This window comes from Primulina huaijiensis, chromosome 8 (assembly GCF_012295235.1).
Source record: "Primulina huaijiensis isolate GDHJ02 chromosome 8, ASM1229523v2, whole genome shotgun sequence".
NCBI classification, from domain to species: domain Eukaryota; kingdom Viridiplantae; phylum Streptophyta; class Magnoliopsida; order Lamiales; family Gesneriaceae; genus Primulina; species Primulina huaijiensis.
The window spans coordinates 22,495,315-22,522,307 of NC_133313.1; the positions used below are offsets into that span (position 1 = coordinate 22,495,315).

General features: G+C 35.0%; 2 protein-coding genes, 1 long non-coding RNA gene, 1 other non-coding gene and 1 pseudogene across 5 annotated transcripts; 3 read left to right on the forward strand and 2 right to left on the reverse strand.

Moving 5' to 3' along the window:
* The first annotated feature begins 959 nt into the window (after positions 1-959).
* On the forward strand, positions 960-2,621 carry LOC140983383 (uncharacterized). The gene is made up of 3 exons (XM_073450423.1): positions 960-1,599; positions 1,711-1,825; positions 2,001-2,621. The coding sequence occupies exons 1-3, from the start codon at positions 1,213-1,215 to the stop codon at positions 2,453-2,455; spliced, it is 957 nt and encodes a 318-aa protein (XP_073306524.1). The 5' UTR covers positions 960-1,212; the 3' UTR covers positions 2,456-2,621.
* A 1,376-nt stretch (positions 2,622-3,997) lies between these two features.
* LOC140982863 (pre-mRNA-processing protein 40A-like) lies at positions 3,998-15,353 on the reverse strand (annotated as a pseudogene).
* Positions 15,354-19,176: 3,823 nt separating this feature from the next.
* LOC140983314 (uncharacterized) lies at positions 19,177-20,623 on the forward strand. Its single transcript, XR_012176411.1, has 2 exons — positions 19,177-19,288; positions 20,356-20,623. It is a non-coding gene; the product is annotated as an uncharacterized lncRNA (long non-coding RNA).
* Positions 19,454-19,544, forward strand: LOC140983680 (small nucleolar RNA snoR8a). Its single transcript, XR_012176473.1, has one exon. It is a non-coding gene; the product is annotated as a small nucleolar RNA snoR8a (small nucleolar RNA).
* Positions 20,624-21,386: 763 nt separating the features above from the next.
* LOC140983306 (growth-regulating factor 7-like) lies at positions 21,387-24,553 on the reverse strand. 2 transcript variants are annotated; one of them, XM_073450294.1, is made up of 4 exons: positions 23,933-24,553; positions 23,201-23,407; positions 22,575-22,914; positions 21,387-22,335 (listed from the first exon to the last, which is right to left on the reverse strand). In XM_073450294.1, the coding sequence occupies exons 1-4, from the start codon at positions 24,276-24,278 to the stop codon at positions 21,498-21,500; spliced, it is 1,731 nt and encodes a 576-aa protein (XP_073306395.1). In that variant the 5' UTR covers positions 24,279-24,553; the 3' UTR covers positions 21,387-21,497. The 2 variants fall into 2 exon arrangements, with proteins under 2 accessions (XP_073306395.1, XP_073306394.1); XM_073450293.1 differs by having other exon boundaries at positions 21,387-22,338; positions 23,933-24,550.
* Between the last annotated feature and the right edge of the window lie 2,440 nt (positions 24,554-26,993).

The following is a 26,993-nucleotide window of genomic DNA, read 5'->3' on the forward strand; positions in this document are numbered from 1 at the left end:
TTTCAGGAAATTGGTTTGGTCATTCCACTAATACAACTGTTTATTTGGCAGCCATACATGAAAAGTAGGGCCTAAAAATGGGAAATAGGTTCTCTTTTTTAGGAAAGTGGCCCTTTCCAATCTTTTTTAGGCTGTCAATTGTTTGTAAAAATTCTGAATTTGTAATGGGTTGATGTTCATTTGAAACTTGAAATAGAAACGATGGAAGTGTCCGTAGGCCGAATCTAAACTTAGGTGAGAAGGATCATATAGTGTAAGAAGTTTATATTTTTTTTTGAGAAATACATACTAAATTAAAAATTATAATTATATTTATATGTCAATCGACTTTCCACTTACTAACTAGAATTGTGTTAGATACCGTTATATTGGAATGAGTACACCATATTATCCGTTTCAAATGTATCAAAAGTGACAAGTAGAGATAAAGAAAATCGTTTGTTCAAATAAAAGTACAAGATTTTGTTTATTATTTCAAAAATATTGGATTATAGTGTTTCCGGAGCTAATATTGGTCCACAATAATGGCATGTTGTGTTTAATATGAGACAGGGCTTTTTGAATATGATGACAAATAATAAGTAACAGACAGTGTACGTGTATTTTCAGAAGAGACAAATCCAGCAATGCCATGTACCGCTGCTCTTCTTTTAGCTTCATTTTTTGTGCACGTATCTATGTATCTATTGGAGTTTTTTTTTTCTTTTCCAATTGGCAAGGGTATATACACACACTTTGGGGAAATATAATTTCAAAAATTCCTTAAACACGCGATTATGTATTATTTGGGTTTCTGAAGAATAAACAAAATTTCATACGATTTGGATATAATTTTTGCCCATGTGATTTACGTCGACTCAAAATTGAATTTATAAGTAAAACTTAGAAAATAAAATGTACCAGACTGATTAATCGATCATAAAAAGATAGTGCAATAAAAAAATCAAAATATGTAGATATAAATTTAAGCACCAAAAGTTCGAAAATGTAATATGTCTATCCTATACCCATGCTCCAATTTATATCTCTAGGCATCAGAATCTCCAATCCTCTGCCACTGTTCAGATCAAAACTAACAAGAAGTCTGTCTTTCTTTCATCATTACACCTCTTTGTCCTTACCAGCCCTCGAATTTTAAATCCCCCACGGTTTCTTTCATCCAAATCCATCAAACTTAGTTACATCCAAGTCCAAGTCACTATTTTTATAACCATGCCAATTTTTCTTGGAGAATTCCTTCAAGAAGAACAAGAGCCATTTTCTTTGGAGGTCTATCTTCTTGAAAGAGGCTGTGCCAAAGGTACAAGAAGTCTCAATTCAAGATCCCATTTTCTCAATTCTGATAAAATCTTGAAGGGGTATGTCCTAATGAACAGAAGAAATTTGTTACCAAATTGTTCGAATTTTGTGAAAGCTATATTTAAACAGCTCGGTGCTGTAACAACCAATCTGAAAATCAACAATTTGAGCGATGGAGATCAAGTTAGAAACCAAGAGAATGCAAGCAGGGATAGCTTCGTTTCGAAAAGTAGAAGAATCGTGTTCAGTTCTTCTACCCATTGTGTAGAAGAAAGCAGCAAACTTTTCTTGGAAGAAGAGGTGAAATTTCCTCTTACTTGATGAGCAAATAGTTTCAAAATGTAATTATTATTCTGTATGTCAGAAATGTAGGAACATCGATTCATGTGTCCATTTTCATGACATTAACAGGTTGATGCAGATGTTAAGCTGAAATGGAGACGTGTGGAAGATAACAGGCAGCTACTCAGCCCTGTCTCAGTTTTAGAAGTTGCAGAATCTGATGAAATCTCACCACTTCATCATAGTAAGTTCATTTTTCTTGAAAATGTAAAATAATACATTTTTTGTAACGAAGAAGGATCTCATAATTTTCATTTTTAGACAATTTACCCGTTGAAGTATCTGTCCTTCCATTATGATTTAGATTTCTTGAACCATGACTTCGTTTTTCTGTCATTTATTTGACTAACTTCGAACAGAACAAAGTAATATCAAGAAGACAACACTAGCGGAATCCTCAACTTCAGCATCTCAATTCAAATCAAAGCAGCCAACAAATTATAGTGCTAAAGTATTGCGACAGATACCAGCCTCGAGTCCGTATACTCAGCACATTAGAAACAAGAGGGCATTGCAACAAACAAGGCAGCTTTTGATCGGTTGTGTGAGAGAAGTGATTGAAAACTACCGAAAACGAGAGCATGTGAAAAAAATCTTGGGAGCTGAGGAGCTCTGGACACTTGTTTGTGAAAATGTATGGCATTGGAGTCAAGATTCAATACACGAAACAAACATAATTCATCTTTTGCATTATGATTTCTTGGCCTCTGCAGAAGAATGGAGTGCTGATTTTGAGGTGCACAAAAAGGGAATTTGTATGGACGTTGGAGATGCTATTTTGGAGGATGTCATTAATGAAATTGTCGCATACTAGAAAAGGGGAATTTTACTATTGTATTATGCTAAAAAGGATCTAAAAATTTACTCATATAGGATGAATTTGGATCCATGTATTTTAAAGCTAACACTCCTTTTATCCGTTTTAACCACTGTAATATGATAAATTGTATGATGCCATTAGCGTATGAAGTATTTAGATTGGGAAGATGGAAATTAAATGGATGACATTGATGTTTCAACCGATCAAGAATTAGGCAAGTATCTGATAGATTCATTTACTGGTCATACACATTCTATCCCTCGAGTTTTAAAAAGATACGCAAAAAATGAGATGAATCAATGAACTAAATTACACAAGGCTACAAGCGGACTAAGAAAAAAGATATGTCCATCAAATTAATTTAACGTTTAAGTTACCAAATATATTAAATCAATTTGATAGTAACTCAATTTAAATTTCAAAAGGGACTCAACTTCGGTGCATAGTGGATGGACCCCCCACATAGACAGGAAGAGGACAAGGTTTGGAATGGGCAGACACACGGACTCCCTGTGAAATTGTTAACTTCACTCATAAATGATTGGTTTTTATCCCTTCTTTCATATATAACTCCTATCAGATTGTAAAGTTTTTGCTGGGTAACAGCCAAATACTTAAAGGAAAGAATTAAATCTAAAATAAAGACCACCGTTGATTCTTCCATTTTCATATGTCATTTTAATAAATAATATCGCATTTTCCATCTTTTAATAATTCGATGCTCCGCTCTTCGGACTTCTCTAAAAGCACACCAAGCAAGATTCGAAGTCCCACTGGGTCCAAAATGGGTTTCGGGGTTACCTATATTTTTCAAATAGATTCCTTTTCTTTATCACTGCATGGCAACATGGATGGAAGAGAAGAAAAAAATGAAAACTCAATCAAACATATAATAAACATTCAATCTTATGTATCATAAGCGAGGGCTATTTTTAAAAACAAAACACATAATGAATTCATTGACAATAATTTCCTCTCGAAACTAATTTACTAAGACATATCATGTCCTTCCTATACTCCATACCTGTTCCAAGGTATCTCCACATTACACGGTTTTTTTATCCAGTCGTATGTACCGCGTCTAAAGGTTTTCGTTTTCGTAGAAAAATAAGCACATTTTACCCCCCATTGAGATAGCTTTACTTCCCAGAACTGTCGTCTCAAATTTTGTGCTTAATCTGCTATTTCATCTTAATAGGTATTTACGAATTCGGCGTTGAATTTAATGAACACGAACATATTATGCAAACTACCAATTTATGGAAGTACAGCAACCAACGTCGGGGAAACAAGAATTCAACAAAGCCATCGTGTGATGGGGCCTTCTTGTTTTGGACCACCATTTGCTATGTTGACTTAAAAATGGTCATGAATTGCAAACAAACGATTTTGTAGTCTAATGAATTGCAAGATAGTAGCTACTTGGTGAGCAGTAACCTAGCCTTTTTAGAACGTGCAATGACCAACCCAGGCGTATGTGTCGAAGGGAAAGAACTCGAAAGAAACTGAGAGCGAAGACCTTCAAAATAAAACCTGATGTCCGGAAAAAAATTTTTGATCGGAATGGGTTTGTTGAAAAGAACTTACCGATTGCTGTAATTATAGAGAGAATAGCTAAGGTGTTCTAAGGTAAATGGTCAATAAGTATGCAAAAATCACCGACCCAGCCCACGTATCTTGTAGTAATTCTCCGGGAAAAATCTCTTAGGCACCATAAATATTAATATCACGTTAATTCAGAGGAAGGGACATGTCAGTGCCGTAAAACACAACGATTTACTGATGTGAACTTCTAATCAATGCATAACAAAATGAATAGGCATTAACTACTGGATCTCCCCCCATCCTCACCAAGTTCACCATCTTCAAGCTCCTCGTGCCCGCCATTTCTTTGATATCCACCATCATGGTAATCTATTTTGTGTCTCTTGTGTCTACTTTCACCATCTGATTCAGGGGAATAATTATGCTGAAAAGAAATGTGCAAACGTGTAATTTTTTTGCATCTAGTTTAGGATCAAAGAATGAAAAGTTAACACTGAAATAGGAAAAACTAAACGAACTTAAAAACCTTTCTTGACTTTTTACTGCCACTACCATGCCGGCGAGATTTCTTGGTCTCTTCTTTCTCATCCTTATCAGAACTTGCATCATCAGCTGTGCTCTGATGTCGCTTCCGATGTCTCCGCTCTTTGTCCTTCCCCCTTTGTTTGCCGTCTTTGTGTCCATAACTTTCAAAAACATCCACATTCTCACTCTCCACTTCATCTTTTCTGGAATGATCCTTCCCCTTGTCCTCTTCTTTCTCATGATCAGCATCTTTGTCTCGGTCTTCTTTGTCTCTCCCCTTTTCTCTCCTCTCTTTATCTTTTCTCTCCTCCCGCTCTTTCTCCTTTTTGGCCTGCAAATGTAGAACATAAAAGTAAAAAAAATAGTTGACAATCCTCAAAAATGAACCCGTGGATATCCAATTTCCAATGGAGTAAATATATAGTAGTGTGCCACAGATCGATACATGAAAGAATTTAACAGGCAAAAAGCAATTGCGTTATTTCTGCAAAACAAACAATTGTCTTCATAAGCACAAAGCATACAAACGAGGCCAAGTTGGTCCACATGGTTGAGTTAAACCAACTACCCGAAAAAAGTTCAGCCATATATAGATTATTAGTAACTCACCCAGCCCTCACGAACAACCAACACTTCACCCCCACGAAAAACCATAACAAACTAAAAGCCAGGAGACAAACTAATTCATGCAATTCTCAACTGTATTTGAAAAAATACCCTATTAAATCATTGTAATAAATGGCATACATAAAATTTGCATAGTCCAACAAAATCATGCAAAGCTGGGTGGTATCAAACTGGTGTAATTTATTCTCGGATGTAAAAACTATAGCCAACAGTAAATTGATAAAACAGGCAAGGATAAATTGCTACTATACATCATGTGACACAGACTGACCGCCACAATTTTTTAGTTGTTCCAGAAAGTACTATTGAGTTGTTTTACTTATACAACAAATGACAGATCATAGATACGTAGCCACATAAAATATATATGATATGATTAAATGATGAATCAAGAATTTCATTACCTTGTCTTCCTCTCGCTTACGTTCCTTTTCCTTTATTTTCTCTTGCAAGCGAGAAATATATTCATTAAATATGTCCCTGCAGAAACTTTCTCCCACTGACCTAGAATATGTACAAGAAACCAGAATTTTCAGCAAACTTCATATTCGTAACACATATATTCGAGTTTTTTCGAAAATAATGCATTACATGTTACATCCAATACAGAAGAGATTTAACCTGTACTCCGAGCTTCCCTTGACAAGTTTTTTGCATTCCTCCCAACTTGAAGATGCCTTTATTTCCTGATAAAAGCAAACAATAGAGCAGATTAGGCAACAGTTCCAAACTATTTTACTGGATAAATAGTAAAACACATGACAAAGCTCTTGTTGCATCCTCAAATTGATTTCAAGTACCTTAACGGTGCTCAGTTTATCGGTGAAATCTTTGACAAGACGTTTACGTTTGTTAGATTCTTTCTCCTCTTTCTCCCTTGCTCTCTCAATTAGATCTTCAAATATGAGCTGCGATTTCAAATTAATAGCACACTTAACAGTTAGCCTCAAGATCCACGTCATTACACGTATCAGGTCCAGTATTAATCTTATTAGCATGACGTAAAAGCATGGAGGGGTTAAAGAATTGGGAAAATCTGAAATCGAGAAATTTCCCTAGGGTTAAAAATCTTGAACCCAAGTCCATTGTTACAACAGAAGAAATTCAAACTATAAAATCTCGACATATCAGGCTTATGACAATACACGTCGACCAACAACCTATTCTCTTGCACAAGAAATCATGAAAGGTTACGAGGCCAGTGAGAAATGTTTTTGCCAATGAAACTTTTAGAACTCCCAGTTTCTTCGAGAAGAATACAAGAATCTGATGCACATTTTTCGCGAAATAGAAATGAAAACTATACCTGTAAATTAATGTCAGATGTTGAGGGGGAACCTATTCTGTCTTTAATAGAGGACTTGAAGACTTCAAATGTCCATGTTGATGATACAGTGATCTAGGAATATACATAAAGAAAAAAATTACATTCAGAAACAGAAAACCAAATAGATCATGGAATGAAAGAGATAAAAAGTTACCAATCCTACCTTTTCCAGCTTCAAAGCATCCTTTATGCGAACTTTGAATTCAGCATACTGCACAATACAAAAATTGTTAGCAGCACACGAAAAGCCATTGGCCAAATGAAACTCAACATAACAATAAAGAATTATATAAAAAGATATAAAAGGATATGAATGACTAAGACATGCAAAACTTTGTGTTCAATCATTACTCATTACAACTCTATCGGTAAAAACTTTCAATACACAAATTAATTTCTTACTTGAAATGCTGGTTTCGTAATTGATAAATTATCATTTAGACAACACCACATACAAATGAGGTCGAACAGAATGATACTTGAAAACACGCACTTAAGAAATGAAGTACCACCAAAATAAATCAACTAAAGTTATAAAAAGATTTGAAAACAACCAAGAGTTAGTCAAGTGGCATAATCAACGAAAGTAAAATTTTAGCATACAAAGCAAGCAATCGGCATGATAGCCTACGGGAAGTATTTAAATAGAAACTTGCATATGAAAAGATGAACCATATATGATTATTACACGAAACAAATATTTCCTACAAAGCTCAGGGGCAAGTCTAACAAATAGTAAAAGGCACTCCAAGATAGCCGAAATAGCAACACAGAGCCACCACTGATTTACGATAAAGAAAATGTCATTTGTGCTAGTAAATAGGCCAACATCAATAACGATGAAATATGGAGGCATTGCTGATGACTTAAGGCAGATAATTTTATTTTGCTTTCCGTAAGCATATCATATCAACATTAGTAGGACACGATTGCGCAAATTCAAACCGGCCTCTATGACACAAGGCCTCAGCCTTAAGCATACAGCTAAGTCTCATTGTCAAACCTTACGGATCAAATTACCTTTTTCTCCAATTCTTCAGCAACATCTTCAAACAAATCTTTGGGAGTGGAACCCAAAGTATTTGAGGCAACAGCCTCATACGGCTCAGAATCCTTGACCTGAAAATCAAAACAACAGAAAATAGAAAAAGCACTATCACAAAAGATACTTAGCAAACAGAGAAATTCTTCTTCAGAGAAAAAAGAAGTGATACCTTCTGACAGTAATCTCGCCAGTGAGTTTTAGCTGTAAAAGTGCCATCAGCAATATGTCTTTCCATCATCTTGCGAAATGCATCATGGTTTTTACGTTCAGCTCGTCTTAATTGTTCCTGAATGTAAAAAAAGTCAGTCATAATCAAGATAACAATAAGATTGGGATGTAATTACCAAATAAGTTTTATTCAAAAAGCACCTTTTGTCTTTTTTTCTGCTCATCCTCCTTCTCCAAGTAACGAATATAATCCTGTGGTAACATAATATATAAAAGTGAATCAACAAAACGTGATAATCCTTAAACGGGTTAAACATTCAAAAGTAGGAATGATCTGAACCCAAATAACTTGATCCAAGGTTTATATTATGTGAAAATTAAGGAAACCAAAAGGACCGATTATCTTGTGTGGGTAGCCGAGGGACCCTGTAACTAGAAAAGTGATGATAAAATCATGAATGGAAGTTCACCTGAAATATTTCCAGCCGATCTATTTTATCAAGGTAAGTGCATTTTTCATCATCTTACAGGAGATCCTGAACCTTGCGCCACTGGCTATCCGCCTACGCAGTGGAAACTAGTCAATAAAAATTGGCTAGCAGAAAGAGAAAAAGTGCTAGAAGGCATTATACCTTTATAAAGCTACATGCTTCTAGAAACTGCCGAAATTCCAGCCTATTTTGCCGATACTCCTCTTGAGCCTTTGCCCTTTCCTAAACAGCACAAAAGACAGCAAAGATGTGAAGATTAAGAATATTTTAGGTAACATGTCACGTCTAAGACCGCAAATAAGGACACATAAAACAAGTGCCGACCTTTTTATGAAGATCAACCAAGTAGTTTCTAAAGATATCCACACGTTCAGCATCTTTTTCAACAGCCTTGAACCGTTTATCATCTTCAAACATTGTCACTGCTTTGCTGGTTAATGCACAAGACGTTTAATTAGAAAAATCTTAGCCTGGTATTTAATTAAAGAGTGTAGGCAACTAACCTCCACCTGGACGATGTGAGTTCTTCAGATTCCTAACAGGAAAACATTACAATCAGCTTTAATTCAAGGCACATAGCAAAAGAAGAATCAAACCAAACATTTAATTTCCAGCAGTATTAACAACCAAAAATAAAAACCCAATCAAAATACACTGTCCACAACAAGTGTATGAGGCACAGAATAAAGATGGCGGTAGAAGTAAAACAAAGTAGAGTAAAAGATAAACGGGATGGAAAACTCGATATGGAAAGGAGCTTGATGATTACTTCCAGCAGCTTAATGAACTCCTCCTTTGCTTTTCTCTGCCTGATACACCTCTCTTCAGCTTCCATTTTTTTCCTTTGCATTAAGTACTGAGACGTAAATAAGAAAAATGAAAAGGACAAGTAAAAGCCGTTACTACTTATATAAAATGAAAAGTAATACCTGCAAAAAAACTGACGGTAATTAACCGAATATTTTAGAAAATATTCACCTCATTAAATGCTTGTTTGCGTTCACCAAGGGTTTTCAAAGCAATATACCGTTTGTCATTGATTATTACTCGCATAGCCTGATGTAACATGACTCATCATCATTCAGCATTTCAAAGGTAAAAAATAAAAGATCAGATGATATGTTCATACCTGGTCCCAACTCCAATCAGCCTCAACATTTGCAGACTCTAAGAGTAATTTAAATGCATTCTTCGCCTCCTGGATAGAAAGAAATGAGATTAATACATCCCTCCCTCACATTAAAACAAGAAACAAAGCATTTCAAAGTGTATACCAGCTTGTTAGCATATATTAAAGGTTCCCCGTCCTCTGTTTTCTCTTCCATTGGTGTGACATTTATCTTTCCCGCAACAGCCATACCTCGCTTTGCCTCCTGAAATAACTAAAGTTCCATCACTTCAAAAGTGATTGTTTGCAGTCCATCTAACAAAAAGTCTCTTAGTGTCCTTTTTCAACTAGAGAGTTTCAGACAGTTCTAATGAGTTGAATCAAATAACAAAAAGTCTCTCAGGTGTCCTTTTTCAACTAGCATACCCATATCCTGGATAGAAGCTCCACCTAATGGACTAGAGACAACACGGGTTGATGGATTATCCATGCTGGCACCAAGTCATTTTCATGGAGAAATCAATCAAACAATAAATATAACATAATTATACATATACAATTAAAGAGTTCCATACGTTGGTGTTGAACCTGCATTTGACAATATAACTGGAACACCAGAATTTCCAGGAACTTCAGAAGGGGATGAATTAACATTTTCACCCATTGACATCGCAATTGCACTTGTGGGGGAAGTTTTTACTGAAGGAATACCTAGCGGTTCAGAAACTAAGAGAGAGGGAGAATTAGCATCAGAGCCAATGGGTGCAGCAACAACCGGAGCAGGAGCCAAAGTAACTCCAGGTGTTGTTGATGAAGTGGAATTGGACAAATTGACGGCAGCAGAAGGTTGTTCAGTATTCGGTTCTGAATGAGCTCTTTGGACCGTGGTCATTTTAGCCTGTTCGCGAGCCAACTAGAAGCAGAAGTACAAGAGTTAGTGCAAGGAAAGGAAAGGAAAGGAAATATAATCCTACATGAGATTTCTCTTCTAACAAACCTTCAACTCATCAGGAATGGTCCATTTAGATTGCTTTGTTTCCTTGTTGTAATAATACCTAAGGAAGAAAAAAATAGGTTGACTTTGTATATCAATATATCACAACATACCAATTAAAATAATATCTCAGCGACATTCCAAAGAATACACTTAACGAATCATAAAGGATAGCAAGCAAACTCACTTTCGACCATCGGGAGTGGTGAATTCTTTCCAGACAGTTAGTGAATTGGCTCTCTGTTCAAAGCACAAGTTCCCTATTAGATGGGTTAATTACAACTTTTCAAGGTAGCAAAATACAACTAAATTCTACGATCATGTCAAATTTATCAAATGCACAAATATAGAAAATGTAATCTACCCATGAGCTCGTGAGAACAAAAAATGCTCCCATGTGACAGATAGGCAGTAGAAATGAGCCTCGCTAGATAAATGAAACAACAATCATACAACAGTACAAGTGTAATCAACATTCGGTAGCCTCTTCGACTGGCTTAAGCCTAATTGATACAAAATGTTACCAATTGGAATTAATGTTTGATCAGAATATACTCTCCCCCCTCCACCTCCATCTTCTCTGAGAAATAATATGAAATTTGTTATCTTCCCCTATGGAAAACCACGACTGCTTAACTGACAAAGTCAGCTCAGCAAGTTTGATTAACTAACACAATCCCACAACCATTAGGATTGAGAAATAAAGTGTTCTAGAAGTCCATTCAAACTTTTTGGATCAAGTTACTTTCCTAGTTTTAATATGTTTCTGTGCGCATAGGAACAGGGGTAATCCTGTCAAAAAACTTATGGACACTTAGAATTTAGTCATACATAGGTCAGTCTCCATACACTCAAGAATTTCTGCTAATTTTCTTCTCAACTTCTGCCCAAAACAAGCCTTGTTTTCTGCATTCTTTACCAGTCTTTGTCATTCCTCTCAAGGTAACCAGATTACATAGCCTGGTATTCTCATCCATAAAACCTTTTTAAATATTTATTTTAACAAAAAGTTCATAAAAAACCATAAAAGCATCAAATTTGACAAATGGATAGAGCCAAATAAAAACTTCAAAACCAAAAGAAAAACATGATAGCAACAAAATCATGTGTGATGAAACTGCAAAAGCAGTCAAAGCGGGTGAATATTCAGTATCATTACTTTCCATCCAGATGTCATGGACCATTTCATACGGGCAACAATGAGATTAAGAATATGTGCCTGTAGAACTCTTAGAGAACCACCAAGATGAAATGAGATAGACCAAATACCATTAAGCCAGCATAAACTTTTAATGAAAACAGAAAAGCAAATAAAAAACCATACATATAATGTACACCAATAGGCAAAGGCGCAAAGCACATAATTTCACGAAATAAGAGAGAAGAAAAAGAGAACAATGATATCCAAGCTCAACCCTCTTATGGAAAATCAAGTAAATGCTGAACCAATGAATTGTATAAATTTCATATCAAAGTGGACACAGATTAGGAAGGTGAAAAGTATCCATTACTTGAGTGAAATGCGGATGGAATTATATTCATCACTTGGGAGAAGAAAAACAATCAATGAGTGAAATATTCACTAACTGAAAAAGACCCAAAATAGAACAAACAAATTAGCAAAATATGAGCATACAATCCCCAACCCCACACAAATTGTTATACTAAAGTGAGGCAACAGCAGCATTTAGTGAGTATTTCATAAAAATAATCCCAACATTACATGTGAAATGTATATAGCAAATTGGCCTGCCTCGAGAAAGTGAAAGCTCCTTCAAAGTGAGGATAAAGAGCAGTCGCTAAGTTGTTATATTCTCCTGACTTTCCATGACATCTAGAAACCAGTGGAAGCACATGCAAAGAAAATGAGAATATGCATAAAACAGAGTAGAAAATTTTGAATAACCGCATAATAGGATAGTATTGCACGTACTAAGAGTGTACAAAATATATGCCTCAAATGAAACAAGTGATCCTCAACGCTTGAGAATACCATGTCAAGAAAATAACACACCTCTAGAGGAGTCATCAACTCAAGTGGCTTCTCCCAGCTGGACTGCTTGGTGATCTTGTTGTAGTAGTATCTGCGAAGAAAAGGTAAGTGTTTTGTTCAAAAATTTGTGACAGCACAATTGGAGTTTAGAATTACAGAAAACGCAACAGTCATAGAGTAGAAAACAATAAAGGACTATAAGAAAACAAAAATATCCAACTCTCGGTGTATAACTTCATCAACCAGTAGCTCAAATTGATCTTTCACTGACAAAAGGAAGAAGGAAGCAGATCAAGCCAGATCTGCCTTCAAAATTCCAGTTGGCATTGCGATATGCATTAACAGGCGAACCCTAAGACTGCAAACATCAAATCAATTCTATGATTTACCTTCTTCCATCAGCAGCCTCGTATTCTTGCCAATCAGAACCAATCTGCTGAGAAGAACCGGACCCATTAATAGCCTGAACATGACAAAGACAGTGTAAAAACTGCAGTCAAGGTAAGTAAAGAATTAAAAAATGAAATGTAAAATGAGTATGACATAGGACGGAAAAGCAGTTCCCAGAGTTTGCAGAAGTGAACATTTAATGATGCAAATAATTCTCATAAACTGGTATATTTAAAGAGATCTAGGGCCATTTACAACGTTTGCAGGTTTTTTTTATAAAATCTAACATCAGCAGTGTCAACTACGGCATCAACTTTTCAACTGATACCGTAATCTTGTAGCAGGTACTTCCAGTCCTGTTCCCTCTTCTTCCTAAAACACTTCACTTATTCATGATCCTGTAAGGCTAAATCTAATTGTCCACGTTATGTTATTCTATAAATCTCAAATCAAAAGTAAAATTTTGCCTAGCCACATAAACATTTGTCTATGATTCTTCTGCTTAAAGCAGGAAATTGCGTACATAAGCTATGCATCCTGCTCCAAGATATCTGATACAGGCGAAATTGCAACTGTGCAATGCCTTGACTTCTAACATTACTCAGCATTAATTATGATATTTATATTTACAAAATATTTTCAGTAAAGCATTCAAACAACATATTGAACTAAAATATTCTTCCAGTCAATAAAATTGCATAAAGTAAGAACTTGGGCATTACTTGGTGAAACAAAAATTGGAAGCTCATTTTTCAGATGCGCACCAGTAAGTGAATAATTCATGCATTGCGTTTTAAAATCAAATTCATTAACCAGGCTGAAGATATTTCTGCCTGCGTAAGGAGCCTGTTAAGGTAGCCAAAACACTAAAAAGCAGTGCTGAAAAAATTAGTATAATAATTAAAATACTCTCATGCACAAAGAGAAGTGATGAGTAAAAGAGAAAATTAATGAAAACTTCGGCAGCATATCACTTCTAACAGATATGCACAACAATAAACATCGATTTAACGTTTCAGAATCCATGAAGTCATTGACCCCATTATTGACAAAACAAAATTAGCTGCACTAGAACGGAGAAACAAGAAAAGGGCAACTACCTTGATTGGGGCACCAACAGCCGAGGCTTGCTGGTTACCTTGCTGCAACGGTGCAACAACTGGTGTATTCTGAATTGAGTGCAACCACGGTTGTCCCGTAGGACCAACAGGGGCGGTTTGGGATGAAGGCTGGAACTGGGGCGGCACATTAATGATATTTTGTGACAAGCCAAAAGTAGATGGTGCAAACTGAAAGGGAGGAAAAGAAGATGAAAATGAAAGCCCATGGCTTGGAGCAGTAGCCTGAGGCTGTGGCATGCCTGATGTGATGGACATATTTGTTTGTGCATACGAAGATGGTGTCCCATGTCCAAGCTGACCGCTTGGTGGTAGAAATTGTTGGGTTGCTTGAGAAAAAGGAGGAAGATGATTTTGAACAGGAGGGACCCCAAGATTTTGTTCTTGTCCTACATGAGGAAATTGCTGAGTAGCTGATGCAGGAATAAATGGCGGTATTTGTGGTGAGGGAGCAGCCGGACAGAACTGTGGCAACGAAAAACAACATCCATGATGCACTTTGTTTGAGTTTTATCACTCCCAGAAAATTATGATGTGAGAAAATATCAAAAAAATTACATACTTGCATAGCATAGGGAGAAGCAAAACCCGGAGAGTTCACGGATCCAGATGTCGGTGGTGGCTAAAGTGACTTGTGTAAACAAATGCATCAAAAGATATTAGAACCTCAAATTTAAATTTTAACTTATCCTTCTGTAAAAGAAAGAAGAAAACAAACTCAAAAAAAAATAAAAAATCAATAGTCGTAATCCAACCAAGAGTACAAACTACAATTATATACCAACTGTATTGTCCATTTTGAGATACATCAATCAAAATGGAAGAATTATAACACCAATTATACACTTCATTAATCAAATTTCAAATGGTTTCCCTCAATATTAGTAGTCCTCATGTGATCAGATTCCAAAGTCAATAATTCACTGTTGTACCGAACTGCCATATCTTGCCAAGATTTCATTTTTTCATTACTCCCATGTCCAATCCATGAGAAATTCCTCAAAACCAAATCATACATTCCAACATCAGATCAAGCTCTACCTGAGAACCGGATGAGGTAGGGTTACTTGCCATGGCTGCAGCAAGAACCAAAAACCGCCCACAAAACCTGCAACGGCAACACTTATTTAGCCTCATAGCCATCCAAAAGAAAAACGAACAAATAAAAATCTCCACAACACTTGAAACTGCTCATACTATGTTACGATCCCACCTATCATATGAGCAATAATAAATTCAAGATGAAATTTAAATAAATTTTAAATACTCCACTAATGTAGAAAAATCATGGGGTGAATACGATATCAATGTAAAGACAGACGCTGTGAACTGAAGTGAAAGAGCGGCAAATTTCCAACAGGACAAGTGAACAGGTTGCTTGGGAATTTACCAGCGATAAACCAGAAAAAGGAATCCCCGTGAATATTGATATTGCTAGAATTTCAAGAAAATGAGGGCTTGGTGTAAATTTATCATAAACCCCAGATGGTTGATTTCGCTGTCTACTGATATAGATATAAGCATTGCGGAATTCGGACGAGGGTAGTGAATTGGGCCGCTGGTGTTTGAATCTGGGCCTTTTTCGGACCCAACTGTAATTTTAAAGAGTCTCTCTGGTCCAGAACAAATTGTTATCTTGTGGTGTGGAAATAAACACGCGTCTTCGTCTATGCCATACAAAATTATTATCCTAAATTTAGATTTTGAGCCGGCAGACTCAATACATGCCATTATAAATTTGTGATTGAATTCTTTGAAAAAGCCATCAACTCCACTGAATACGTAATGTGCACATGTCTGTGATAGGAAATAAGGTCATACTCTTATATTATAATTGGATATGTGGATTTCAATTAAATTTTTGTATGTTTAAATAAATGAGATCATAAATTTAAAATCCATTCTTTGTATAATTTCGATTTTAAAATTCATTCTATTTTGTATAAATCCATTCTTTATATACATATACATATACATATATATATATATATATATATGATTTCGTTATGGCTAAACTTTCCAAATAATTCTGTGGTGGAGCACTGTTTCTTTTTATTCTACCAATAATTTGAAGCGCTACTTAAAAATAAGATTTTCAATCAGCTATTTGTTCTTCCGGCAATGTTTATCCCAAATTTCCAAACTACGCACGTTTATTCAAAATTTAAAGGATTATGAAAGCTTCGATTTGAAATTTTCCATGATTTCATTAATCGTGGATGAAGAAAATACATAACCAGATTAAAGCAGATAAGAAAAATCATAAAGCCTTACACATGTACTTCCACGCCCACGCATATATCTTCAATCTCTAAAAGATCAAAATTATAAGAAGCAATATGTTTGTGGAAATTTGAAGCTACATGACCAGAGAAAATAATTGTCTCTAATCATCAGTCTCTCGCCTTAATAATCTTGAATTCGGAATTTGTGGTAATTTCATTATACTATCCTCCGTTAAAACAGACGACGATTGTTTACATGTAAAGAAAGACACATTCTTCAATCCAGACTCACGACGGACCCCCGATCTATCTGCACTCCAAAACTTACCTTTCTCAGTAGTACTGTTCTTAGTGACCTCTTTATATGCTATCAGAAAAGGATCATCGAACTTTTTCAGACCCTTTTTAGACGAGCTTCTAAACGATCGCGAAAAGGCACATGGTGGCAAAGGGATCGGCATGTCATGAAAGGAAACCCTTGGATGCTCTGGTGGACAAGGGGGAGGTGGCAACGTCTTCGGTGGTTCGAGGAGGTCGTCGACGTGATCTGCAAGGAAATCTTGTGGCGGCGCTGCTTTGCTCTCTCCGGGCCTGTACTCCCAAGAGAAGGGCACGTTTCCTTGTGAGTGAACCTTACTGCTCATCGTGGATAGAGTTGGGACAATGGTTTATACGTCAATAGATTTGTATTTATAAACGGGTTTTAATCAAAAGGAAAAAAAAAAAAAAAAGAGAGTTTTATCGGATGATGTTCATGTACTTTATGTTCTTCAACGGCAAATATAGCTTAGGCCACGCAAATAAAACGTGAACTGGTGGCTTTATAACTTTCCAAGAATAGATAAAGAAGAATAAAGATTAATGTGAAAGATGATAATTAAATACGAGCAAGTTGTAAAAGTTTGGTGAGTTGAATACGTACCTATATTTTCTATAGGTGGACATCAAGTTTATCGTGTGGTTTGATTACTCCAAAACTATTGAATGAGAGGGATTATATATGTGACTAGTTGTTAATTATTAGTTTTTGAATGAATAAAAAAGAGGAGGAGGAGGAGTTGTTAGATCCAATGTCATGGACATTGGAAAACGTGTTTGTTTACATTCGAAATTGTCTATGTATGTACGCTAATAACGTGACTAAAAATAGTTTAGGTAGGAGTTGAAAAGTCAAGCAAGGCATGCGACAAATGAGATACAATCCAATCACATGCTTATAAATTTTCTTATTTGTGTTTTTATAAAATTTAAATTAAATGAAACCATAAAATCCGAGAGTGACAAATTATCTTGGCGTTGTAATTATTTTTTACAAATGACTAATGATTTTAGAATTAAAACTAACACACTTGCTAAACTATCAACTAATTAACTTCCCATCGGATTTTAAGTACAATTTATTTTAGTTCATAAAAAATTATTTAAGTCAGATAAGATGGTGATTGTTTAACGATTTTAGTACGGACGTTCTCACGTATATTTATATGTGAGACGTTTCAATCGTGTTCATATTAACAATAATAGGTAATATTTTTGTATTCAAATAGGATATAGGTCTCACAAAAGTCTTACAAAAGTTTTTGTGTAACAATTTAAGATTATGTCTCAAAAAATTGACTCGTGAGATTGTCTTACAAAAGTTTTTCCGTAACAATTTTGGACAGGCCATGGTTTTGTTTTGTTTGTGCTCAAGAAATTGGAAGGAAAATGAGTATAACCCCTGGTATGTATGTTTCTTTTTGTCTCTCTCGATGGAAACATTTAGAACCACCAATAAATTACGAATTTAAAATGGAAAAAATCAAGCAAATTTAAATTAGATAAAATTATCAGTCACACCTCTAGGTTGTGATTAGTGTCCAACTAAAAGTTATTTTTAAATTGTTTCACTTTTAGGCTTAGATTAGTTAATTTATAAAACTAGCTTGTCCTTTTAACCTTTTCTCTTTATATTAATAATATAATTTAAATGCAGATTCCAGTCATCTTTAAATCAACCAACTTCCTCTTTTTTTTTATATAGAAATTAAAGAAAAAAATAATATCATTCAGGACAAATTAATATCACTCTAATTATTTTAGGCATCTAAATTCGTGAATTATTAATATAAGATCAACGGTGATACATCGATAGTAATAATCTGAAATATCAAATAAGAATTAGGATTGATGCGATCACTAAATTAAAATATATTTAACTTCCAAGATAAAATCAAATTGTGAAAAATCATCTCATCCTAATTGTTTATCATGAATTTAATATAATAATAGTAGTAGTAATAATAATAATAATAAAGTTACCTTTTTATTACAAATAAAAATAAAAGTTAGCTCGTCAAATTGAAGTCTGAATATGAAAAATCAAAATCCATGAAGCATTCGTCTGAGAATATGAGTGGAAGAACATCTGATATTGTATAGAAATTATAATTTATAATTAAATAAACGAAATTTAGTAATTAAAAGCAACAACATTATGCTAAATAATTGCAGAAAATATCCGTAAATTAAATTTTTAGGGGTTCATTGAATACTTTATTTTTAAATCCAAAAATCCCAATAAGAAATTATTTGAACAAGTTTAAAATGCAGTAAATTTAGTACTCAATACTATATTAATTGTATATTATAACTTGTATGACATTTTTTTTTTTTACAAGAGGTGGGGATTGTTAGTGTTGGGCATAGAACCCAAGACCTCTCCCATACGTGGAAGAGATGATGCCACATGACTTTGAGATCAGTGGCTATAACTTGTATGACTTAATACAAGAGAATAGCTCGTAAAAGTTAATAATAACTGACCAACCACTCACGCGTGATGTGTGCGTAAAATAATGACTATTATATATATGAATTATGATCATAATCATTAACAGATCGAATTGATTCATCAAATTTTGTTATAATTCGTACTTATTATTTAGACAATGATGATGCAGTCATATTAAATATGTAATTTGTATAAACAATATATGAATTTTTGAATTTTCAAAAATGGATTAGTTATTGTAGTTATCATGTAACTATATGCAAAAAAAACATTGCATTTCTAAATATATAGGATATTTTCGTAAAAAAATTTATTGATATAACAAGTATAGATGAGTGGAGAATTGGAGATGGAGAAATAGGTATAAAAATAGCATTTTCACGAGAGAAATAATAAAAATTGGATCTTTACTTAGGGTTAGGGATACGCTCTCGACTCCGCTCTCTCCCTCCATAAAATCAACCAATCGCCGCACCCTGTTTGCCACCGTTCTGTTCTGTAAGTGCATGCGCTTATTTTATGCTCGATTCTTGCCCCACTCTAGTTAATTTTCCTGCCCCTTGCTTCTCCAATTTCGGTTCTTTGTTTGGACAGGGGACCTAATTTTCTAATATAATTGGGATTTCAATATTTTGATTTAAATGTTAGAGATGTAAATAAGGGTGAGTGGCGATGATTATATAGTAATTCCTCGTACTGAATGCTGTTGTCACAGCTTGACAGACTCTTATACACCCATAGAATATGAGCTACCACCCTTTTATATATCCGTTGTGTATATTTTGTTTTGGTTCTTGCATTTCGATCTTCGTGATTTGTGTGTTTATGTTGTTCTCCTTGAGAATGCTTTCATTAATCAATAAATTTTATGTGATCGGCCCGACATAAATTTCTTCAAACCCAAAGATGTCAGCATCGGATAGTTTTGTCAACAATATTGCTTCGTTTCCTCTTGAAAAGCCAAGCTTTACTAACTTTAATTAGTAAATTGCTCCCGATTGTTCAATCATTTGATATCATAAGGCAACCGATGCTGACATATTCAGGTTCGAAGAATTATCAAGACTTTTTTGGTTTATTTTTGCCACCTTGAATGGATTCTGTTATTTTGTAGTTTTTTTTTTATGAAAACTTTATTAGGAGTTGGTTTTGTCAACAGCATAACAAGTCGCACCATATTTTCTATGCGTATTTGGCCTCTCCTCATATCCAGTTTTGGTGGTGTTTAAAGCCCTTTTTGACAAAGTGATGCTAGAAATGAGGTTTACGCCCACCTCCGAAGTCCTTATTATTAAGTCATGATCATGTCCTTTCTACGAAGGGTGTTTCCTTTTGCATCAAATATAATCTCCTCTGGATTATTTCACTTTCACTTCTCTCCTTGGTGTCATATTCTACCAACACAATTCTCGAGTTTTCATTAGTTAACTGATATAGTTATACGGTATTTATAAGCTTTGATTGATAATTCTATTTTAATTAACAAACTTGAGATGCTTTGCATAATGATCCAATGTGCGAAGGAATATTTTATATTGGATCTATGGTCTCTAATTTTTGTCTAGAATCCTAGCTCAATTACATTTTTCAACAACTGAACAAGTTCAAGACTTGCAACTGGTGGGAGGCTTTGGCTTAGAGTACATAAATGCTCAGGAACTCTGCTGGTACGGTGCTTTTGTAGTAGGAGAATTCTTAATAAATGAGTACTGGGCATAGAGCAGGACGTTGGTTGTTTATTCATGTCCGGGAATTGAATATTGAATTTTGAATTATTTTGCGCTTGATTACAACTTTACGGGTTCGAGGATAAAAGAGCTTGTGTATTGACTAGATTAATGTTTTTTTGGGGATTCTGTAGAGTTCATGCACCTCATAGATCGTTTAGGCACCACGATGAGATATGATCGAACATGCATGATAAAAAGATGATAAATCAATATATTTAGATAAGATAATTATGCATAACATTAATTTTTTAGAATTTGAGCAAAACACTTGATAGAACAAATACAAGCAATCAATCAATGATTTATCTACTGTATCAAGTGGTACTTAATGTATCCTGTCAAGATCATTATTTTTAAATTTGATAAACGACATTTGTGTTGATTTGTTTGATCATTGTAATCAGCTCTGGAATTTAAATAAGTGCTTCTACGAAATATATTTCGAAGAACAGTCACGTATATTGCCAAGTTATGATTCAGCCACGAGCATGATGTCGTTGCTAATTTAATACGAAGTTTTTTAAAAAATTAGTTAAAATTTTCTCATATTTTACGTAAAATTATTTATCATAATAAAAAGAACAAACGAATAAATTTGTACATATATTCGAATTCAGTAATTTTACCAACTTTTGGAGAGCACTTCATTATCTCACACCAGGTTGAAATTATACGATGCCGACCACCAAATTTTAAGTACACAAAAAACGAAGAACTCTTGACGGCATACCCGATCAATACAAAGTCCTTATTCCCCAACCACCTAGCATGCTTCCTCCCAACCAACCTAAAGAAAAATGCTGATGTACGCAATACACCAAGCATAACTCAGTGAGTGGACACAACTTTAAAATAACACCACCTACTGAACCAAATTCAGCACACAGATTTACTTATGCAATAAATGTCTCACATCAAGATTAAACTACACAATAAAATGCAAACTTTGTTCCAAGACTTGATTACTAAGTTAACCATTACAGTTTCGTGAACGATGGATCTGTTGCACCTGGAATCACGAGCTTGTCTCTCAGACTTGCTCCATCGTGGGTTTTGTTGGTCTCGGCCTGTGGGCTACTCCCGGCACTGCTGTTGGAAAGTGAAGCAAACGCACCCCTCTGCAAAACTCCGGTAGGGGATGATGCCTGTTGAGAGCTATTATCCCAGCCCTCCATTAAATTGAGTGCTTTATCGTTATCGCACTCAGTCGAGATGTTATTTGGGTTGTGCAAAACCTCTCCAAGAGGTCCTCCAATGGAAGGTTCCCAAGAAATCGGAATCCAGTTTGTTCCTCTTTGGTTATTTTCAATAGGCATCAAGCCAAAACCCAAGCCCATATGGATTGGCCGATGTTCTCTTGATAATGTTAATGGAGAGGTTTCAAGATTATCGGTCGTGGGAGATGATTGAGGCATGAAAGTTGAAGTAACGACCGGGATAGAAATTGAAAGCTGTGTTCTGTCCGGCTGTGGGTCAGATTCGAGCCAGGGAACAGCCGATCGTTGTTCAGCCAACATGTTTTTCGGCCACCCATCCATGAACTGCCGTAGGGAATGCTGTGGGACGCCATTGTCACGGTTGAAGTTAGAATCACTGTAATTTCTGCAAGTCACGTCGGTTGAGCTCCTGTTTAGAGGGTTGATTAAAGAATCAGAAGTTACTAATCCAAACTCTCGGTGACAAGATTCATCGTCATATGCACTTTGCCGTTTGGAGATGGAACGCTGATTTTCTTGGAGACCTTTTCCAGAAGATGCCATGGAGAGAATTTCCATATGCTGATACACCCCACCGACATTATCCACGTTTGTAAGACTTCTATAAGAAACGAAAGAAGGAAGGTTCAACATAAATGCAAGAAACACGACACAAAAACGACCTTTATAGATAATACTTCATGCCAGTGTTTAGTCTTATTTCAGTTCCAGCGCGCATGTGGACGTGCTAACGTAATAGAAAAAAGAGTTTTAACTTGAATCTTTAAAACCATTTACTCTCCACGACCCAAACTCAAGATCGCACACAGTAGAGATATAGAATGCTGCTTAATTTACCTGTTGGCATTGGATACATCAACCTGCTGGTTATTGAGTTGACGATGAGAGAGACCGAGGCTGTTGGATACACCACCAGCAGGCACCACAGACGCGGAAGCGGAGGAAATAATTGGCGTCGGCTTGACATTCGTGTTAGTGATACCGGAGGCGGAATGGCCAGATTGGCCTTCCACAGGCTTTCTTGAACGGTGGCGGCCTCTGTTCATATGCCGCTCACAGTATTTCTGATCAGTAACTGCATCCTTAGAGCATCGCCATTTCTTTCCATCTGTTCTTCGGCACCGTCCCGGCTCAGGATCAGTGTTAGGGTATCCAATATGAAAGGCACCCCATCCCACTGTTCAATACACATCCAAGAATCCATGTAAAACAGATACGATAACAAGAATTCTACTCAAATTTTCTATGATGCACCGGCTTCTAATAAATGCACAACTAATATAGATGAAGAGCATAAATTGCGCGTCCCTCTCCAAAGTACAAGCACGGAATCCAATATATGCAGGTCAAGTGACAAAGTGGAGAATAAAGGAAACCTTTAGATCTAGACACACGCACGCGCACACACACACGCACTGAAAACTAACATATTTCAGCAAGCTGGAAGTAGAAAAGTAACTCACAAGCATTGGATCTAAGGCCAGAAAAGGTAGAGAAACCAGCAGACTCCAAAGCTTTCCTGATGGGATTCAAAAGATAGGAAGGTATAGGAACATTCGCCGTGATATATTTGTAGATCAAAGCTTGATGTTCTAACTCCATCCACTGTGATGGAGTAAAGGGACCTCTAACACCAGACAGTACCCCATGCATGCCAGCACCAGTCATCCCTATAGAGCCATAGCCCGAAGCAAACAATTCAAAAACACAGAACTTAAAAGGCGAGAAAAAAGATATAAAATTCTCGAACCATACAACTTCACTTTTTAGGAAAAGATGTTCATGTTTTTTCAACAAATCTTGAAAATTATTGGCGGGCACATTGTTTCTGCTCGTAGAAATAATATATTTGGAAGAACAAAAGAAAGCAATAGGAACAAGAATCAGAATGAAACAGTTAAAAAGTAGGGGATGTCATCCTGTAACAGTTCCGCAACCCCACGTAAGAAAACCTTTCAACAAGAAAAACAAATCAGTAGCATCTAATCTCTACACCCATCAAGAAACACCAACAAAAAATCACAAACTTTTCCCTTTATATATTAGTTCCAGCTTAATTAACCCCCCAAATGGAGGAACCTAACCTACGTGTACGTGTCCACAGTAAACTCTCCCAAAAGGGATGCTCATCACATATGGAACAGAAACTTTTGTGGGCTACGAAGAACAATAAAGATTCAAAATTTTGAATTAACCTGTGCTTCTACTAAATGAACTTGATGCAGGTTGAAAATAAGGAAATGCTACATTCTGTGAGTTTGAGGAAGAGAAGCTGAGCATTTGCTGGCCTTCAATGAAATCAGAGTTGTTAGATGTCTGCAGAGGAATTTTGAGCATTTCCTCACCACAGGAAGAAGTTTTGGCCACTTTAGTCTCCTTGAAATCTTCTTCAATCAAAGCCCTGTCTTGCTTGAAGAATCTAGATCCACGAAACTTGTGCATCTTAATCTGGGCTCCATTTTCTGAATCAAAGCTGCCACTTTCAGAAGCTACAAAGCTTGAGCACCCCAAATCATCCAAGCCCACCAGACCAAAATCCATAAAGAATAAGAGCAACCAAGATTACAAGGAGCTAAAATGGACTAATAGGAGACCGGATTTGGAGACAGAAGCTTTTGTTGATTGAAGGACAGAACATTTTTGAAGTCTGTATCTTTTGGTGCTATGTTTGGTTACGAAGAGTTGAAAAGGGGAAATGACGCACTGGTTTTGTTTAGTGAGTTTGATGTTTGTCAAAGGAATTATTGGAGAGAGAGGAGCAATGCTAGTGCTAGAAGGGAAGCTGTCTGTGATGTTTATGACAAGCTATGTTATCACTTCATTCACTGTAATATTATGGACATTTAAGTTTCATGCTGAAAAATCATTCAATTTCAAAAAACGAAAACGAAAAAAATTAATCATTCTTTCATAATTTATTATTCATCAAGAACTTTTTTGTGCCAAACATTGTCACATGATCAGCTGATAAAAATCTCACGTTCATTGTACTAGTGGTCAACTAGAGCACACTGTATTTGTTTCATTAGAAGATACTTGTCCTAAAAATATCCAAGGAGCCTCGATCTCACTTTACTCACGACATTACTCTATTAGTTTTTTTTAAAATTAAGAAAATTATTATTGTAATTTAGTCACCAACTTGAAACTTAATCATAATTATGGAATGTTGGAGTTAGATACACTACAGAACATCGGCGGCTTCATTAGTTTTTGAATCACTCAAGCTTGACAAAATCAATGTTTTTTTCATATTGATCATAGTCAAGTTTTGATATAAAAAAAACTGAGTAAGAATCCTAGGCTTTTTTAAAAAATAAATAACTATTAAAACACTGAAGTTATGAAAAATAATGAATTAAAATTATTGATTATTCCTAGGCTGTTTTTTATTAAAAAATGACTATTAAAATATTGAAGTTATAAAAATAATAATTAATTAATGAATTAAAAAAATTTGAGTTCATCCAATGACATACTTGAGCAGTTCAAGCAGTATTATGGCCACTTTCAAGTCGAATTTTGATACGAAATAGATGTTTCAAGATTTCTTACATTTATTACAGTACATTGATAACTTTTGCTATATGACAATGTTCACGGTTTTTAATGAATTGATTGAATGTTCTATCCGTATGATGTAAGGATACAGAATGAATAATAAATTGATACAAAATAAAGTGATATATTAATTATGAATGAAAATTGGTTAGGAATTTGAATCGCATGTTATGCAAGGGGCATCAGAACAGATTATTATTTATGATTAAGATTAAGATTAAGATTAAGATTAGTGTCTTATATTTATATAAATTCATACGCAAAAATAAAGAGGGAGAAATATTTTGGTGATTTTAAGAATTTGAGAAAGCGATAATACTGGATATAGGGGGGTTATCATAGATTATAAATTAATTAAAATATATTTTTATGAAAGTATTTTTAAATGAAACAAGGTAAACTTTTTTCCTCCTACGTAAAATGACCGGTGTGGGGGTAATTCTTATTCTTAATCTTAAAATCTTAAAATATAAAATATATGAGTATATTTTTTATGAATATATATATATAGACTGAATCTTAATTAGAGTTTATTCCCAAATTTATAGTTAATTTGGTCAATACATAATAATTTTTTTATGGCGTGATTACCATAGAAATTGGATAACAAATCAAAAATTTAATTTCGGATAACTTTATTCCGCCATCAAAATGAATAAATTAATTGTTTATGTTGGTTCCAACCTTTCTTCTTATCCGAAAGTTAATAACTAATAATGGAGAGAGGGACACGAGATATTTTTCGGATTTTATTGGCTCCATATTTCACTATATCGAATCTGTATTATTATAGCTAGTACATGAATCCATGGGATTTATGTCCTTTCAGCCCTAATTTTTTTCAATTATTGATTACATATGATTTCCAACATATATATATATATATATATATTTACTATTTTGTATTGCATGTATATATAAATATATAGGTGTGCATGTATTCGTGGATGTAGTCAACCAACGTTAGGGATTTGAAGCTTATATATATATGTAAATAAATCACCAAAAATTCATGGGTTAAAGTTTGTCATGTAGCGATGGATGAGTGAAGAAAGGCAAGGCAGCCTACAAGTAGACTTAATTAGAATTGGTCTTTTATCACATTCCGTAGGCAACTGCGAGTCAAATGAAGATAAGATGTATAGCAGCCTAGCTAGCTGGTAAGCGTGCAGCCATGCAGGTTGAACCTAACCCTACTTGCATGCCCACCTANAATATTAAATCAGTTTAAAAGTAATTATTGTGAAATACTAGCTTTTATCATTGAGATAAACATAAAAACCTAGATTACTTTCAAGAATTGGCTTCTGAAAGAGTGAAACGTTACATTTAATAAAAAAGTGAGCATTTTGAGAAAATTGCACTTTTGGTTTAGTGCTATTAAAATCATATAATTTTCGACAATTTTTGTAATTTCTCTTTTGAGTCCAGAGTAGTAGGTATTAGTGCACAGTCGCTTCACTTGATTTTCTGTCGGTGAATATGATGAGAAATTTGATAAATTGGAAGATTTATTTGTGTTTGTTTTTCGAAGAAAAAAGTTATCGAATGATAAAATTCTGAAATGTTTAAATAAAAAAGAAAGTCAGTTTGTCGATCCATTGCGGCTGACATTTGATGGGACTTTCCGAGGCGTAGATGGAAAACGATGCACGCCTTGTAAAAACACGACAAATTAAATGCTACACCTATATA

What these genes read in the sequence shown, in the direction of transcription:
- LOC140983383 (XM_073450423.1), top strand. Translation starts at nt 1,213, where the DNA reads ATGCCAATTTTTCTTGGAGAATTCCTTCAAGAAGAACAAGAGCCATTT. An exon ending in AACTTTTCTTGGAAGAAGAG is followed by an intron (nt 1,600 to 1,710) that starts GTGAAATTTCCT and finishes TGACATTAACAG; the next exon opens with GTTGATGCAGATGTTAAGCT. An exon ending in AATCTCACCACTTCATCATA is followed by an intron (nt 1,826 to 2,000) that starts GTAAGTTCATTT and finishes AACTTCGAACAG; the next exon opens with AACAAAGTAATATCAAGAAG.
- LOC140983306 (XM_073450293.1), bottom strand. Translation starts at nt 24,278, where the DNA reads ATGGATTTTGGTCTGGTGGGCTTGGATGATTTGGGGTGCTCAAGCTTT. An exon ending in TTCATTTAGTAGAAGCACAG is followed by an intron (nt 23,408 to 23,932) that starts GTTAATTCAAAA and finishes ATGGCTCTATAG; the next exon opens with GGATGACTGGTGCTGGCATG. An exon ending in TGGCCTTAGATCCAATGCTT is followed by an intron (nt 22,915 to 23,200) that starts GTGAGTTACTTT and finishes TGTATTGAACAG; the next exon opens with TGGGATGGGGTGCCTTTCAT.